The 17249-nt window shown below is 32.4% G+C and overlaps 1 protein-coding gene across 14 annotated transcripts in view; it reads right to left on the bottom strand.

Annotated features, from left to right (window-relative positions):
* The window catches only part of LOC143247344 (serine/threonine-protein kinase tricornered-like), an 84991-nt gene that overhangs the window by 28563 nt on the left and 39179 nt on the right, over nucleotides 1-17249 (bottom strand). For 11 of the 14 annotated variants that reach the window (XM_076495245.1, XM_076495250.1, XM_076495244.1 and 8 more), the window contains 3 exons: nucleotides 7060-7208; nucleotides 2375-2426; nucleotides 1536-1742 (listed from right to left, as the gene is read on the bottom strand). In XM_076495245.1, the coding sequence (XP_076351360.1) occupies nucleotides 1536-1742; nucleotides 2375-2426; nucleotides 7060-7187 (387 nt within the window). In that variant the 5' untranslated portion in view covers nucleotides 7188-7208. Of the gene's footprint in view, nucleotides 1-1535; nucleotides 1743-2374; nucleotides 2427-7059; nucleotides 7209-7830; nucleotides 7939-13264; nucleotides 13334-17249 lie in introns of those variants that run through there. The other 3 variants (XM_076495240.1, XM_076495243.1, XM_076495253.1) reach the window with 3 other exon arrangements.

Here is a 17249-nt window from a genome sequence, read left to right as displayed (position 1 = left end):
TGTTTATCATGAAATTAGTTTCTAAGTCAGTGCCACTGAATGCACAAAATCTTTTACAAGTTTTCAAGTTATTTTAAAAAAACACATTAGTTTATTATAGTTTCCACTTCTTGAATATAGTCTGTGGCACATGTTTATGGAACAGATGTGGTAGGAAATATGAAATTTGATATGTAGGTAGATTAAACAAACTGTTCCACTACTGTTGAGGTTACTCATTTTTTATGGGTACTAATAAGCTAATTGTTTGTGTGTCAAAGTTTAAAAGCTTTATTCTTAACACACTTTATAAAGACAACCCTCATAATATATCTACTACAGTAATGGGTTAGGTTTCATAAACAGCTTCATTCACATTGTTTCCAGTTAGAGTTTCTTTTTATACAAAGCAGTACCACAGAACTATTACAGATGATGTTTCATATCTTCTATCAAAGAAATGGTTTAAATTACATTCAAATGTAGTTAGTCACTTATTTTAAAACTGATATTTTTACTATACTAACAAATCCTTTAATAGCAAAGAGCTATATATCTTAAACATGAAACACCATAATGGAAATAATAAAACATTGTACTTCAAACCTGGTAGGTGAAAAACCCTTCAGTGGGGAAAAAAATTAAAACAGCAAAACAAACGTTTTTCTATTAAAATAAAGGTTTTGTTTATAAATATTTTTCCTTTCAAAGAAAAAATAACATTATATATAGAGAGTAAATATATATCTCATTATCAAAAATGGCTCAACCCAGGTTAAACTTGTTGCTTCTCTATTATAATCAGCTCATTTTCAAAAAAATAGCTGGTCTACCCAAGAATAAGATACCTTAAAAGTTATTTATCAGTAAGTATAACAGTGATACACCTGATAACAAGTGTGTGAAGGGGTTCTTACTTAATAAGATTTGATTTTTTTTTCTTTTTTATATAGAGCAGATAAAATTATTTTTGGAGAGGAACAAACTTGTATACAACAGAGACAGTATGTTTCTAACATAACTTGTGTAAAATATATTAACATGCTAAGCTTTCTCTTTCTTGCTTACTTCTGAAAGTGATGTAGAAAAATACTGCATGATAAAAGGTGCTACACAGTTTCACAGTTATTTTGGATTGCAATAAAAGCTTATCCAGAAATGCAACAATATTATTGTAATTCTTCTATAAATGTGATTGAATTTCATAGTTATAATGACTTCATATATCAGTATAATACATTTAGAATATTGTGTCCAAGTTACTTATTTGAATTATTATAAAAACATTTTTCATGTTAACCGTCATTGTACTTAAAAAAGAAAGCTTTCACTTGGAAATAAATTTTAAAACTGAATACTTACATTACTTTTAAATTACTTTTTAACATTACTTAAAAGTATTATCTGATAACCAGGAGGGACAAATATCCCAACTAATAATATTTAAATACAGTGATTAATTCCAAACAATAAAGTTATTATCTTAACATCAAAAAAAATTTAAATTCCAAAAACTTAAGCAGCTGTTTGAAGTTAATGTCCTGATAAAATTGTACCTGTTCTCTTTCCACCATATCTGCTTTTCGAAGAATTTTCATTGCATAAACATGGCCAGTATCCTTCTTTTGCACGAGGCGAACCTCTCCAAAAGCTCCTCGTCCAATCACTTTTAGTGGTTCAAAGTCCTCCACCCCTAGTCTTGATCGCTTCAATCTCAGAAACTCTGTTTCTTTCATGGCATGCTGATTCCTCTTTTCTTGTTTCTTTATACATATAAAACAAAACTTCAAAATGAAATTTTTAGCTATAAATATAAATGGCAAACCTCCTACTAATGAATTGAACAAAAAATATCAAGAATCAAGATTCAAATAATAAATATAAACAATCTAATGATCAGAATTCAAACAAGAGATATGAACAAATATAATAACAATTTAAATATATACAAATAACAAACCTAATGATTAGAAATTGAACATTTTAAACAAGAGATATTACAATAAAGTCTCCAGATGAGGAATTGAACAATAAAGAAAATTTATTGATCAAAACAACAGATGCAAAAATAGCTATATTTAACTAGAATTTAAATACTACAAAAATAACAGTACCCAAATTACAAAAAAATTCACTTTTGATAAAAATAACTCATTTTTATGAAAATTCACTATTTATGTGACACACAAACAGATATCCTTAAGTAATCATAATTTATATATATATTGCTTCTGTAGGTTACAAATGAAAATTAAAAGCAGATCAGTACAGAGCAAGCAGTCTATAATGAGATGTTTATGAATTATGTAAATTCTACAGACCATTATAATTAATAGGTGTAGATAATGTACTTCCCTTTTATTTTCTTATAATAGTTTTGAAATTAGTACACTACCTGCTGTTCAGATAAACCCTCCTCCTTCATTGATTCCTCTAATCTTTCATGTCTGTATATTGAAACAGAAGGAAACTACATAAGTAACTATCTGAAAATGGATTCAGAACTTTGTAACCTCACTAAAATACTTAACCAAACTGTATTCACTCAGAATTTTACTATGCAGTTTTAAATATATTACACTTTTAGATTCACCACTTTACTCAATACAAGCAAGATTATGGTTTTGTTATTTTTCAGAAATGCAGATTCTATGATTAGTAAACAGAGCAAGCTGTATTTTATCAACAAACAGTTCCCCACTGAAACAGCAACAATTCCACAAAATTACAATGCTAAAATCAGGTGGTTTGATTCCCCTTGATGAACACAATAGACACCCCAATGTGGTTATGCTATAACACACACTCAACAAACAGAATAAAAAGAAATATTCAATATAGGTAAATAAAAAATAAGCTGTATAAACAGTTTCAACACAAATAAAATAAGACTAAACATATATAAATATTAGTTAATTTTAGAACAATTTAAAATCATGTGTATCAATAAAGCTCACCTTATGGTTTACACAGATTTAAAAACTGTGTAAAAGGAACTTATGAAAGTAAAAAAAATAGAAAAAAATGTCTGATATATAACAGTTTAAAAGACTTTATATTGTGAAGTAATTTATCAATGTAGTTCCAAGCAAATGAAACAATTGTACATTCAAAACAAAATGTTCACTCAGTAAATTATTTGTTCTGGAATTACCTAAAAGTAATTTTTTTATGATCCATAGTTTTAATACAGTAAACTCAGAAAATCATTTATTATTCACTTACATAGATAGTTATTGTAAAAACTGTTCACATCATTTGATTTAAACATTTTAGTTAATATGATTTATATAAACAATCACTTACAGTTTAATAAAGGTATAATTCATAAAATGTAACACCAGCATTAATTTTATTAGCTACAAATTAACAGTGTACTACAAAGTGCATAATTACAAACAGTTAAATAATTTCCATCCTTCTCCAATGTAACCACTCGTAACATACGTAATCATAGTAACAGTCAAAGGAATATAAATATCTCTAACCACATAAAATTTAATGGATCATTTCAGTACGTATCTCATAATGCTTCAATTGAATGATACCTTTCTAAGCCTTGGGCCCATAGTTTTAAATCTGAAGAAATAGAGTATAACTATTCTACAGTGAAAGAATATATAATAACCTGTTCAACAACAACAAAAAAAAACGTTTTATAGATACACAATTAGATCAATTATTTCTTCCATTGATGAGCAATAGTCTTAAGACATGTACAATTACAAGTGATTATTATAATATCTATCATTTAATGTAAGGAACGTGTTTAGCTTATGATGTAATAACTGGTGTGATTATGGACAAACAACTTTTACAATTAATTGTACACTTTTGTTTGGAGAGAAGAGAAGGATGTGGATAAGTAAAGCAGACACTTCAGAATTTCAAACACAGTTAATTTGGAGAGAAGAGAAGGCTGTGGATAAGTAAAGCAGACACTTCAGAATTTCAAACACAGAATTAGCTCTACAAGAAATAAAAAGTAATGATGTTAAAATAGAAAAGGAAATTTCTATTTTTGTGAAACAATATATTTGAAATGGGTGTTATGGATAAGACCTTGAATTTATAACAAACATTCAGCTATTGTTGGTAACCAGCCAATTCAGTCAGTTTACTAGATACTTATAATGGTATTTTACTGGATGTTACCTACTTAGCAGCTGTATAGTTAAATGTTTGTCTAGTGCCAGGAGTAGCATAATGTAAATCCTCAGGGCAATCAGTGAACAGAGCATATTAATCTTCACAATACTTACAGCAACCACTAAGTCTGAAATCAGTGTGTAAACAGAAAGTGACAAGCCTGTACATGTCTGTTCTACAAATAGTTTTTAACACAACACCTGCCAACATGTCAAAGCTTGCACATACAGCACTACATACAACATGCTGAGATTTAAGAAAGCAGATGACATGTCTAGATAATACCAGGCTGGTAAGAGTTATTTCCCATTTGTAGAAATTATATATTAACAGGATCAACAACAAGGTGGAATTATCATTTAACCCTTTGTTAAAGTATTGTTATTGAATACTGTTCAGTCTGTAATTTCTTTACCTTTTATTCCAAAATTTCATATTAGCTTGCATGCCTCATAGTTTCCATTACCTCAAGAAACTGATAAAATTGTTTACACAAACATATAAATTGGACTATCTGGTGATTAAATATCTGGGTTATCCAACCAAGGACTTTATCCAATATTCACTAAAATATCATCAGTTATACCTGTGACAGGCACTACTTTCCACAGGTAGTTCTTGATACATCTATACTACACCTGCGCTAAAAAACAAAGTTACACCTCGTATTTCTGTAGTCTTTTTTTTTTCTTAACAGAATAAGCCCATATTATGAACTAGATGTCCGAGTTTTCATGACATCTTAAAAATTGGAAACTTCCAATTCTGTAAGACTTTTTTTTTTTCCTTTTTCTGACTGGAAAGAAATCACCAATATCACAGTCTGTGTTTCACTAAATTCCGCGAAATTTACATCAGTAAAATATAAATACACACACTCACACACAAGTGACACGATACAAGTTCCATATCACTCTATTCAAGGCTTGTTCACCGCTTATTTTAAAAGCGCTTATTATTTTGGGCACTCAACCACGAACGTTACAAATAACGTGCAGAACGATGTGCTATAATATTAACACACAGATAGGTAGTGTATTAACCCGATTCGTATCTCATCCTTGTTTGTAACTAAGGTTACGATAGGTGTCTTCGCTCGGCTTGCAAAACAAACCTTGGGTGAACGACCCTCACAGGTGATAACTTTTGCTACGAAGTTGAAGCCACCTATCGTCTGGCAATTAATATTATAGCGGTTCAGTAAGCGCTTCTCTGATTTGCCACTGTAAATAATTATTCACCACACACTCGACAAAATTGGTTTGTGATAATGCTTAACACTTGTTTTTTTCCAATCTGGTTTAAAATATTTTTATAGTGAACGTTACATTTACAGAAGTTAGAATGCCCCAATTTATAGGAAGAGATGTATTTTTCACTATCGCAATGTTAATCAGGAGTAACATTACATCACAAAGTGAAATTATGATAATTTCAACACACACACACACACACACATATATATATATAATTAATAAAAGTTGAGAATATGCAAGGTGATACGTAATATGAATAATATTGGGATTAGCTGGTGTCTATTATAACTATACTTTTACAATACACCAAACTGTATTAAATAAACACGAAATAACAAATTAAGAGAGTTCAAGAAACTTCAACCATAATTTTTTTACAATTGTGATATATGAATGAAAAGAAAAAAAGGGTTACATTAATCCATTCTGTACATAATAAATAGCTTCACTTGGGCCTAATCCTCCTAGCAAAACATGCGTATCCTGTACAGCTTCTAATGCTAGCTACTTCTATTATTATGCCATTAAAGTAAAAATAAGCTTGTAAAAAAAAAAAAAAAAGCTTTTACATTCGTTCATTTGACACCATTCGAAGTGGTGAAAAATGATATTGTAATACAGGTTCAGTTCAAGATCTATACTAGTTCTGGAACTGAGAAGAACACTGTTCCTTTTCTTAAAATATCAGTTTCGTCTTAACGACCTTTCAATATCTTATAGTAAGTAAATAAATGAAGCACAGTTTCTAATAGCTTCTCGTCATTTGTTTCACGAACAGACTAAAACCAGTTTGGAATTGTATAGATTTTTTGTCTTTTTCAATGACAGTTAGTGTTTCAAGAATTATTTTAGCAGCCATCACGCAATGATAGTGTTAATAAGTCATTCAAAAAAAAAAAAAAAAAAAAAAAGCTCCTGTACACAAAGTAAGAGCATGATAATAAACCTTAGTCGCTGTTTGTTACTTATTACGATGTGAAATATATTTAAATGATTTCATAAGAAAGTACGAAAATAACTTAGTGGCAATTTAATAAGTACTTCAATATTTTGTACAGGGTGTTCGGAAAGTCACTAAGCACTTATATATTTATTAACAGACATGTTTCAATATAGAATACAGGAGGTAAATATGAATGACAATTATAAACAATGCTAAAAGTGACCCCCCGTTGGCATTAATACAGGCTTGGATCCTTCTTATTTTGTTTCTAAACACCGCTATCAGTTGCTGGCTTGAAATAGACTGAATAAAATATAACAACAAAACTGCACAGTGACTTTCCGAACACCCTGTACTAACAGCACTGGTTGATTCATGGAAGACGCAGGTAAATGGGGGACATATCCCCATCCTACAAACACTAATTGTACCATTAACAACAGCCTGTTATACTACCAAAACTGTTATACATACCTTCAGAAATTATATTACAAAGCGACTTATATCTGTCTGCAACTAAAATAAATTGTACTGCCCCGAAACTTTAAGGGGAATTCTACAACCTTCAAACTAAATATTTATATGGGGGGATAGGGGTTAAACTGAAAGCAGTATAAATAAAATGACAATTATTATTATACTTACTCTAAGCTATTACTCTAAATCAACAAAACAAAAACTATTTGCAATGAAATTGGTACAATATTGACATTCTAGTCCTAACTAATTTACCTGCTTTTCCTCTCTAGGTGCTGCGAAATAAGGTTCGAATAATAATTTTCCAGATGAACCTTTGCCTTGGTGGCTTTATCCAGTGTGTGTCCGCTGAACCTAATCTGTCCCCCATCTGTCGTGGCCATCCTCCCACGGGGGATATTCCTCTAAATGATTAGAAATCGCTACGTTATAGTTGTTCGAAAATTGAGGCATTTTCATAAAGAAAAAAAAAATCTTTTGTTCAATAATATTTTTAGTGTTAAATTGCCTAAGTTAGCTCGAGACATTACCAATGAGTTCAGTGTCCTGGAGTCGTAGGTTACCCTTTATTCTAGAAACGCATGTGCAGTTCACTAAAGCTTACAAGTCCAGAACACTCTACCTAAAACTTCAATTGAACAATAGTTTTACGGACGCTCTTAATTTAACGTTTCAAATGCAAGGTTTTCACGAATACGGCATTATTTTGAATGTAAAATGTCACTAATAAATTTAAAGGCAAATAATACAGGCATACAAGGTGGTTTAAAAATATTGAATATTTAATTACAACTAAATATTTCTTAATAACATAAATTTTCATGTACTATTTAGAAAGCCGAAAACACTACAAGTCTGTCACATTATAGGTAGTTATCCAAACACCGAGTTTAGCCAATACTGTGTGTACGAAGCAATGCCCTAACCAGACTAGAAAATGACCAATTGTTCTGACTTGTTCCATCAAGTCATTTACTGGTCTGAAAGGGCTGATCGTAATATAGTGATAATAAAGTGAGGCCTTACCATGTTAGGACTAGCCCCTGTACAACACTGAAGTGCAAGTAACGAGGTGTGTATGTGTTTACGACAAGGCGTGACAGCTACAAGTGAGGTGATGTATGCCAGCTACATTTACATTGAACAAGTGAGGTGATGTATGCCAGCTACATTTACATTGATCAAGTGGACCAACCTGCTTTAACCCCACTAAACGTGACCTTATGCGTGTTCGTTGTGAAAAAGTGCTCAAGTGATAGCTTACAAAAGAAGTTTTGTAAACCAAACATGGGTACAAATAGGAAAAACAAATCGCCATTTTATGAGTACGTTTAACAATGATATCATGTATTTGCGTCTTACAAAAACAGTGAGGGGGAAAATGTAGGACGAAGGAAAGCGCTTGTTGTTAGGAATAGCATTTCTTCCATAACATATGTAAACATATATAAACACGACGAAAAATAACATTGTTATATTAAGATTTCTGAATTATTATAAAAGATGAAAAAGGGGTTAAACTTTAAATTTTCAACTTTAGAATTAAATAGTCTTAAAACAAGTCAGTGACTCAAACACATACTATTCGTATTTAAATGAACGGTGAAGATGGCCTACAAGCGGCTAATCATGCCAGTCTCTTCATGTGTTACATGAATTGGTTTATGTGCGACTCAAACAGTTCGTGTCAGTTGCACGAAGAAATATTTAAGAAACTAAGTCACGGGGGACTATTACTATGTATAACACCAGCATGGGCCCGACATGGCCAGGTGGGCTAAGGCGTTTGACTCGTAATCTGAGGATCGCGAGTTTGAATCCCCATCCCACCAAACATGCTCGCCCTTTCAGCCGTGAGGCTGTTGTAAATGTAACGGTCAATCCCACTATTAGAGAAGACCAAGAGTTGGCGGTGGGTGGTGATGACTAGTTGCCTTCCCTTTAGTCTTACACTGCTAAATTTGGGACGGCTAGCGCAGATAGTCTTCGAGTAGCTTTGCGCGAAATTCAAAACAAACCAATTATTAATATTTTATGCAACGTTTCACCATATATGTGCTCACGTAGTGGTAAACACACACGCATGCGGGAAACGTTGCATTGAAAAATACAACAAAACGCTGAACATGAAAAAAAAAAAAAGCAGTTCGAGTACGTGACAGTTATTTTACTAACAACATAACGAAATGTCTATTTTTAAATACAATTCACATTGAAACTTAACTTTAAAGCAGAGACTTCTCTTTTTAATTTTATGCTTCAATACATTGAGTGTATGTTAAAAATATTACTTTCAGTTTCTAAGAGTTACTTCAAATTCTGTGTTTATCTGGAAACAAAACTAAAACGATATAATACAAAAGGAAATACGAATATTAAAAAAAAAATTCGAACTATATTAACCACCAATAAGATAATGCTTTTTGCGAAATAAAAATCCCTTACAATAAATAGTATGCACGTTGGTCCTTCTTTGCCTGCTATTACGACCTGGTAAAACAGAAGCTTTACTCACAAATTATTCAACAGGTGATTAAGTGTGGTTTGTTTACCATTCTTAAAAAAACAAAAAAAACTAATTTCCACAATCTACAAAACGTTATTCTAAATAGAACCACGACTACATATTAAATAGATACGCTTGAAATATTTTCCTGCGAAAATAATTGTTAATAGTCACGCATGAACACGAACTTTTTCTAATAGGCACAAAAGAACTTTTCTCGGTGAACTGTGGGCAATATTAAACGTTATACCTTCAATCAAGCGTGTTATGCCTAACTTGCATAACTGCCAATGTGTACATATTTACAGCAGCTTTGGCTCGGAGATAAAGATGTTTGATATAAATTAATGTAATCCATAATTATATCCTAAACATCACTTCTGTCAAATCAAATAGGAGATTAAAATGTTAAAATAATAAATCACTTATTTGAAGCTAAAAGTTCAAACTACTTTACGAATAACAGATAATAAGTGGCTATGCACAAGTTCATAAGTATATATATATTTTCATGCAGTATTCTTAAACTTATATTGGACAATAAATAAAAATTCGATTACGCTTCTCATCATATAACAAGAAGTAATTGAGATTTAACTCCAATATTTTTCTAACTATTGTGCATAATGTTTTTAAGCCTGAAACATACCTAAAGATTATTAAAACTATGTTTATGAAGGATTTGTTGCCATAAAAATATCAGAAACGATAAATGTATATTCACATAAATATTTTTATACTACAAAAGTTCTGGGAAAATAATTTGACCTAAACATTTAATTTGGTAAATGTCGAATATTCTGTTATTATATTTAGTCTTGCTACTCCTGGTGATAAAATACTGGTACTTGCATATCGAAAATAGTAATAATAGGTCAGTATAATGTAACATTTTGTTTACACGTTACTGTTGATGATATAAAATCATGATTAAAATAGGAATCGTATATGATAACATTAGCAAATTATCTTCACAATTTGTATGATAATCCTGGTTTATCCTCTAATGTTGAAAATGTTCTCATTTGCTAGTTATTAAATTTACTAACTTCTACGACTGTGGATAAATCGTAAAGAAATTTCTATGTTTTGACTGACAAGAAATCTGAATAAAGAAAATATATACTAAACCAACTTCTCATATAAAACTCTCCACAAATTCAAAGTTTGTTCTCAACAAACGTAATGACGTTTCCAAAACTAGGTTGTTTTTGCCCAAGGGCATTCCATTTTGGCCTTGGTCTACACTGCAAAACTAGTTTTTCAACACATTTAGAACTTGGTACACTTATCGTTGTGATAAAAATCATGTAAACTAGAGATGTTTTTGTTTTCGCATTCCTCCTAGTTTGGTATTGACCGAAAGGCCTCTTGGGATGTAGCTTGTGGGAGACAAAAGACAGATCTAAAAAGCTTTGTTTACACGCCTCTTATTTTGAATCCAAAATGGACAAATTAGAAGGCATGTTGGGGGGAGGGGTGTATGTGCAGTTTACATTATTTTAATCACAATTTTTGGACCCATTGGTTTCTTTAACGCTTCCATAGCTTTGGGCGTTTAAACCACAAACAATAAATGCCCTTCAACTATTTCTTATAGTTTTCGTTAGATAAGGTCTGACGAATCGTACCTGCGTTTGTCAATTACTAAACGACCCGACACAAAGAAAGTGGATACAATGAGAAGTACAAAGATGCCATTGTTACTGTTCCTTCCACTTTTCCGTTTTCTTGTTCTTTCGACTGGATTCTCACGTTTCTGGACCATCGACCTCTTTATCTGATCGCCTTATCTTCAAACGGAATTCCACCGTAAATGCGCTTCAACAACGTTTGCATTTCATGCAAATACCACACCGTCCACTCTTCCATCTGCAACTTTCAAATATCCTTCAGTGTATGTAAGCTAGTTCAGCATTCCAAACGGACCTTCTAAGGTTATATTTCTTTGCAAAAGGTAAAAAAACTTTACTAAAATCGTTATAAGAACGAAGAAAATTGATAATATTCAAATAGAAATTTTTCTGCAAGATGTAAACAGAGAAGAAAACAAAAATTGTTTCTTCAAAACCTCCGATACTAAATTTTCGCTGAAAGAATTTGATGGCAATTCGTCATCTGTCGAATACTGTGATAACCAATTAACTAATACATAGAACTAAGTTTAAAATTAAATTCCACTTAATATTTTATTTCGATTAGTTCCCTAATCCACCTCCAGGAGTGAAGGTTCTGCTTCCTTCCTACACTTCTCGTTTTGTTTATAGCAAAGTCACTAGAACTATCTGATGTCGTTCCTAATTTTGGCCTATCGAAGAGAGGGAAGGCAACCGTCTAGCAGTACTCACCCCAAACTCTTGGAATACTCTTTCATCAACGAATAGTGGGACTAATTAACCATCATATTATAACGCTCCTTCGGCTAAAAAAAAAAATAGCAAGGTCGACGCCGGATCTACGCGATTTGTTCACTAATTACACAGTCATTGTAACGGTAAAGACTTGCTGTTGAAAGCTCCTGTTTCCATTTTATTTTTCACTTAAGTTTGTTTTTACAATTTGTTTTTGGTAGCCAAGATGGTTTTAACAGTTCTTTCTCAACTTGGTGCACGCTAAAATAAACAATATATAGGTCGTTATAATCGGGCTGCATCTAACATATCAATGTGTCTTAAGAGAAATTGTGTTGAAGTAGAGATTCGTATGAAAGATCACCTGCGTTAAAAAAAAAAATTAAATGGAACTAAACTTGAATTGGTGAATAAAACGAAAGTTATCTGACACTTTTTATGTTTAATAATGAAAAACATGGAGTTTCTTACACGATTAGTTATGGAAACTAATATACTAAATTTAGAGAATCGATAGTTCGTTTTTGGACTTTTATAGCCTGTTTTCGGCGTAATCCCAAAAAAACCCCAATAAAGTAGCAAGTATTTCTAGCACCGTCAAAGAGAAAAATTCCAGATGTCCATTGGTCAATGGCGAAGTTTTGGATCAAGTAATTAACATGAGGTCATTCGGTAATGGAAGGATTCACAGTTTTTGTTTGTAGTTAGGCATAAAGCTACACAATGTTATGTGTTATGCTCACACGGGTATCGAAACCCGCTATTAGCCTTACCACTTGTGCCACTAGGGGATAAGGTTAAAAAAAAACAAGCTTCAAAGTTGTTGTAATTTCCTCTTTAGCTTTGTTTTATTATTAAGAATTACAGATAACCTTTTGACTGAATAATCACTGAGGTAGGCCACATCTACGGTCACAGCAGTCTATTGCACTGTTTCCTATACTTAGTGCCGCGATATTTTTGCAATTATTAAGTAACAAGTAACGTATATTAATTTAACAATTTTAACTTTTCAAATCTGATTTATTTTCTCCCTGATATCACAGTATATGGATGTTACGTATTTATAAAAACAACTTGAAATGTTATTTGTATAAATAACATTTTTTTAATTAAAAGGAATAAATATAGAAAGTTGTTCAACACCACTTGACTATGCAAGGATAATTAAAAATTTTAATCATATTTTAAAATCATTATAAATCGACAATACAATTAACCTCTAAAAGTCGTTTTGTTTTTTAGTATACTGTATACTAAAAGTCTAGTCATTATACACATACAATATTTGTTTAATGTCAAGCACGAAGCTACACAATCTACCCACCATGAGAATCGAAACCCGACTTCTAATGTTGTAAGTTCGTAGACAAATCGCTGTGCCACTTGGTGGAGCACACTATATAATTGTTCCATTGCTTATAACCTAATAAATCTTACAAAAATTGTCTAAGTCTACATACCATGTTTGTCATTTGCCACTGTAAACTAATAATGTATATCACACAAAATACAGTAAAACATTAAAACAGCAAAATTGAAAATTCTATTATATGTCAGAATATCAAACTTTTGTTTTACGTAATTCAAATCCTAGTCTTACGTAGATCAATCCTTTGTTGTTGTTGTTGTTGTTTTTTTTAAGGAGACGATACATGATTTTCTGTGTGTTTATACATAGAAAAGAAGGCAGGTGAAATACCAAAGTATTTTAGTTTAAAACAAGACACTGAGGTTAATATTACTGGTTCTTAGTGCATGTTCTTAAATTATACACAAGTTCCGATTCACATCAAACTGCAGAAACGTGTACACAACACACAGCTTTCATTAATGATGGAAGTACAAGCATGTGCGTTAAGAAACTAGTTGAACGTTCAAGTCCACGTACATAGATCTTCCTGGAAGTGAATGTAATAATACAACTTGCCATTATGTTGCAGTGTGCGAAGTAAACCTGAAGCAAGCGTAACAAGATACTAAATACATAACACTCTGGTATGGTGTAGGAAGGCAGTGCTAAAAAACGAAAATCTTGTTGTCGGTGTAACATGGTGTAGAAAATAGGTTTTATTCCAAAATGTACATAGAAATAATGCAACAAGAAATAACCTTTAAAGTATGACATGGTATAGGAAGTTCAGGTCTTGTCGTAAAGTTCTTTCTTGGAGTTAATAAAATTAATGAACATCTTTTCAATATGATGAGATGTAGGAAAGCAGAGACAAAAAGTGACTTATCAACTGAAATGTTACCCTTCCACATAGCATAATGTTCAAGGGCAACAACGGATCTGTTGGTCCATCTTGGCTGTTATATCCTTGTTTGTTTTGAATTTCACGCAAAGCTATACCAAGGCTGTATGCACTAGCCGTCTCTAGTTTAGCAGTACAAGAATACAGGGAAGGCAGCTAGTCATCACCACCCACCGCCAACGCTTGGGCTTCTCTTTTACAAACGAATAGTGAGAATGAGTCACATTACAACGCCCCCACGGTTGAAAGGGCGAACCTGCGACCCTTAGATTGCGAGTCAAGCGCCCTAACCATCTGGCCATTCCGGACTGTTGCATCTTGTAATCCAAATTTAAATATTTTATTACTTAATAGTTATAAAGCTAGACCTTAACATTCATATATCAAGTTTCTTTTAAATTCGTTCAACTTTATTGACTCCACAACAACATAACTAGATGGTATAAAAAAGAAACGTAGGTAGCATGTCAGAAACTACTTAGGCGTGGTACAAAACTATACCAGTTTGATCTTTAACAACAAAACAAAACAAAAAAACAATATCCCACATTTAAGGTTTCCTTCTTGTCACAATATAAACTATTAAATTGAGGAGAACTGAACGAACATGATCTTCGTCAAATTTTATTCGTAGGGGGGGGGAAAATGTTGATAAAAATGTCAGTACTGGCTAATTATTACAAAAAATTATTTACGATAGGAGTGAAGAAGATATTTATTCCAAAATAGTCATAACTTTTTATATAAAAACGTTAAATTTTCACGCATTTATACATTTGCAAACACAGTACCTATAACACTGAATGAAGTATATTTAAAAAATAACAGCTTTCTCTATAAACAAAAAAATCTGAAAGCAACAATGTAGTCGAAATCAAAAACAGAACCAGTTCCAAGCCACCATGTTATAGACTAACCCTAAAGTATTGCAAACCAAAGAGAAATCAATTTGATATTAAAGGTTTCCAGGAAGTTCACTCGTGCAAGTTTGTGTGTATAGATTTGTACTATACATAATGGGTTAAGTAAAATGAATTTTCTTAACATTCTCAGATCTAAACTTATGGCTCTCTTTGTTGTTGTTACAAGCATACATTGTGTATCTGCGGATATTAGAGATGTAAACATTCGTATCTAGCCGTTTCTAACAATACTGACTTGTTTTGGATATTTGCCCCAAACCACAGAAGGCGTATATGCTCAAGGCAATCTTAATTTACGACATTTATATCTAACTTTATCCAAAATATAGTTTTATACACACACACACAAACACACAAAAAACATTTATATATAGAAATATATTCGTAATGATCTACTTATCCCATGTAAAGTTTTAATAAATGGTATTTTATCATGCGGTTTAATATTTATATATAATACAAGCAACCTAACACCCATAATAATTTGCATGGTAATGCACATTAATGATTTATAACTCACTTTGCATGGCCATACCAGTTTTTGGGTGTAGATACGTTAGAAGCAAAATCAACCGAATCAGCAAATTCATATTTAGTTCGAAGAAAGGGGTTTGTTTTGTTTTTGAATTTCGCGCAAACCTACATGAAGGTTATCTGCGCAAGCCAAACCTAATTTAGCAGTGTAAGACTAGAGGGAAGGCAGATAGTCATCACCATCAACCGCTAACCCTGGGGCTACTTTTTTAACAACGAATAATGGGGACTGACCTCACATTTAACGTCCCCCGCGACTGAAAGGGCGAGCATGTTTGACGACCCTCAGATTACGAGTCAAGCGCCGTAACCATCTGTCCATGCCGGACCACCAGAAAAAGAGTTCAAAACAATAACATAATAACTAGAAATCTTTTAGATAACACAAGTGGAATGTTATTTTCCACATAATCTTCAAACAAAATGCATTGTATTTTAGAACAACCAAGTCCTTGAAGTTTCGACCTACGTTGAAGGAATGTAACGTGTGTTCAAGACCGAAGCAAACATGACGCTATAAAATGCTAACTATATACACACTTCTATGTTAGATCAAACGTGCAAATATATCGTAAGAATACTTGCCTGGCACGGACAGCGCATTAAGTAGAATTTCGCATCATTCAGGTGTAAAAGCATAAGTAATGGTTAAAATAAGAAAACGTGCCTTGATGGTCAGTATAATAGACAAAAAGCTGCACATTTAGTATGGATGCATATACGTGAACAACATATTCAGAATATGCAGATATAAAAAAAACAAAAAACACCCGAGTCTGAGTAAAGGTATATTTGTAAATGCCCTCATCCACAGCCTGACTTCTACAAGTCTATAATGTACACCTACCAATGACACCCAGCGTTTCATATTGATCGAAGTAACTTTCGTCATCAGCGACTATAATTTAAGCATGGCGCGCACGATCTCGAGCGGACAGTGTATAATTGGAAAGTACACTTCTGTCCGAAGCTTCTACTTGTGTATCTGATAAGTAAATAATGAACGCAATGTTCATTCAAACCAACTAAAACACTCCGAAAGTGTGGTGGGAAGGTAATCAAAGGCTATACAGCAGGGCTAAAGTATAGTCATACATAACACCTACAATAATATTTAATTCTACGGTCCTAATTTCAAATTTACAAGTTTATTGAGGTCAGACGAGAGAATGATTTTTGATAACCAGATATTTTAAATGTCTTAGATAATGCGCGAGTTCTGATCCGCTTCAAACTGCAGAAATACACACAAACAGTTCTCATTAATGTAATGGAAATGTTTAATTCAAAGATACAAATGTTTTAAGCATCTTTTTTTATACTTTATCAACCAAGCCAGGTTTTCTGTACTTGGTTCTCCGCATTCGATCGTACAATAATATACTGTTCTGGTATGACAAGTACAGAAGGTACAGTCCACTCGCCACAAGCAAACTCTGTATGTATTCTTCATCGATTTTTCGCCTACATTTCTGAGCAAGCATTAAAGACATTACTGCGACCTGCAGACGATTCACTGTATCATATACAGTCGACCAGTTAATTACAATCGCAACATTTTTTATTCAAGACACCCGTTCTTCGATAGTAAACACAGGAAAATACGCGGTTTAAAATACGAAAATATGTTTTCACGTCTTTAATACACTGCACATATTTTGTATCCATTCTATTAGGTTATAGTCGAGTCCAACAGTACGACACCGTTATTTGCACTAACTCGCTACACGTCATTATGTAGTTAACGTGGAATCATACAGTTTAATGTTATCTAAATTGGTATTTTACAATGTACTGCTTCCACTCCTACAACGGTGCTTGGTGTTCATCGGTCATCCGACATCTCTACATAAATATTTCGCAGTTTTCTCCTATG

This window comes from Tachypleus tridentatus, chromosome 3 (assembly GCF_004210375.1).
Source record: "Tachypleus tridentatus isolate NWPU-2018 chromosome 3, ASM421037v1, whole genome shotgun sequence".
NCBI classification, from domain to species: domain Eukaryota; kingdom Metazoa; phylum Arthropoda; class Merostomata; order Xiphosura; family Limulidae; genus Tachypleus; species Tachypleus tridentatus.
This window is presented reverse-complemented; position numbering and strand designations above follow the sequence as displayed.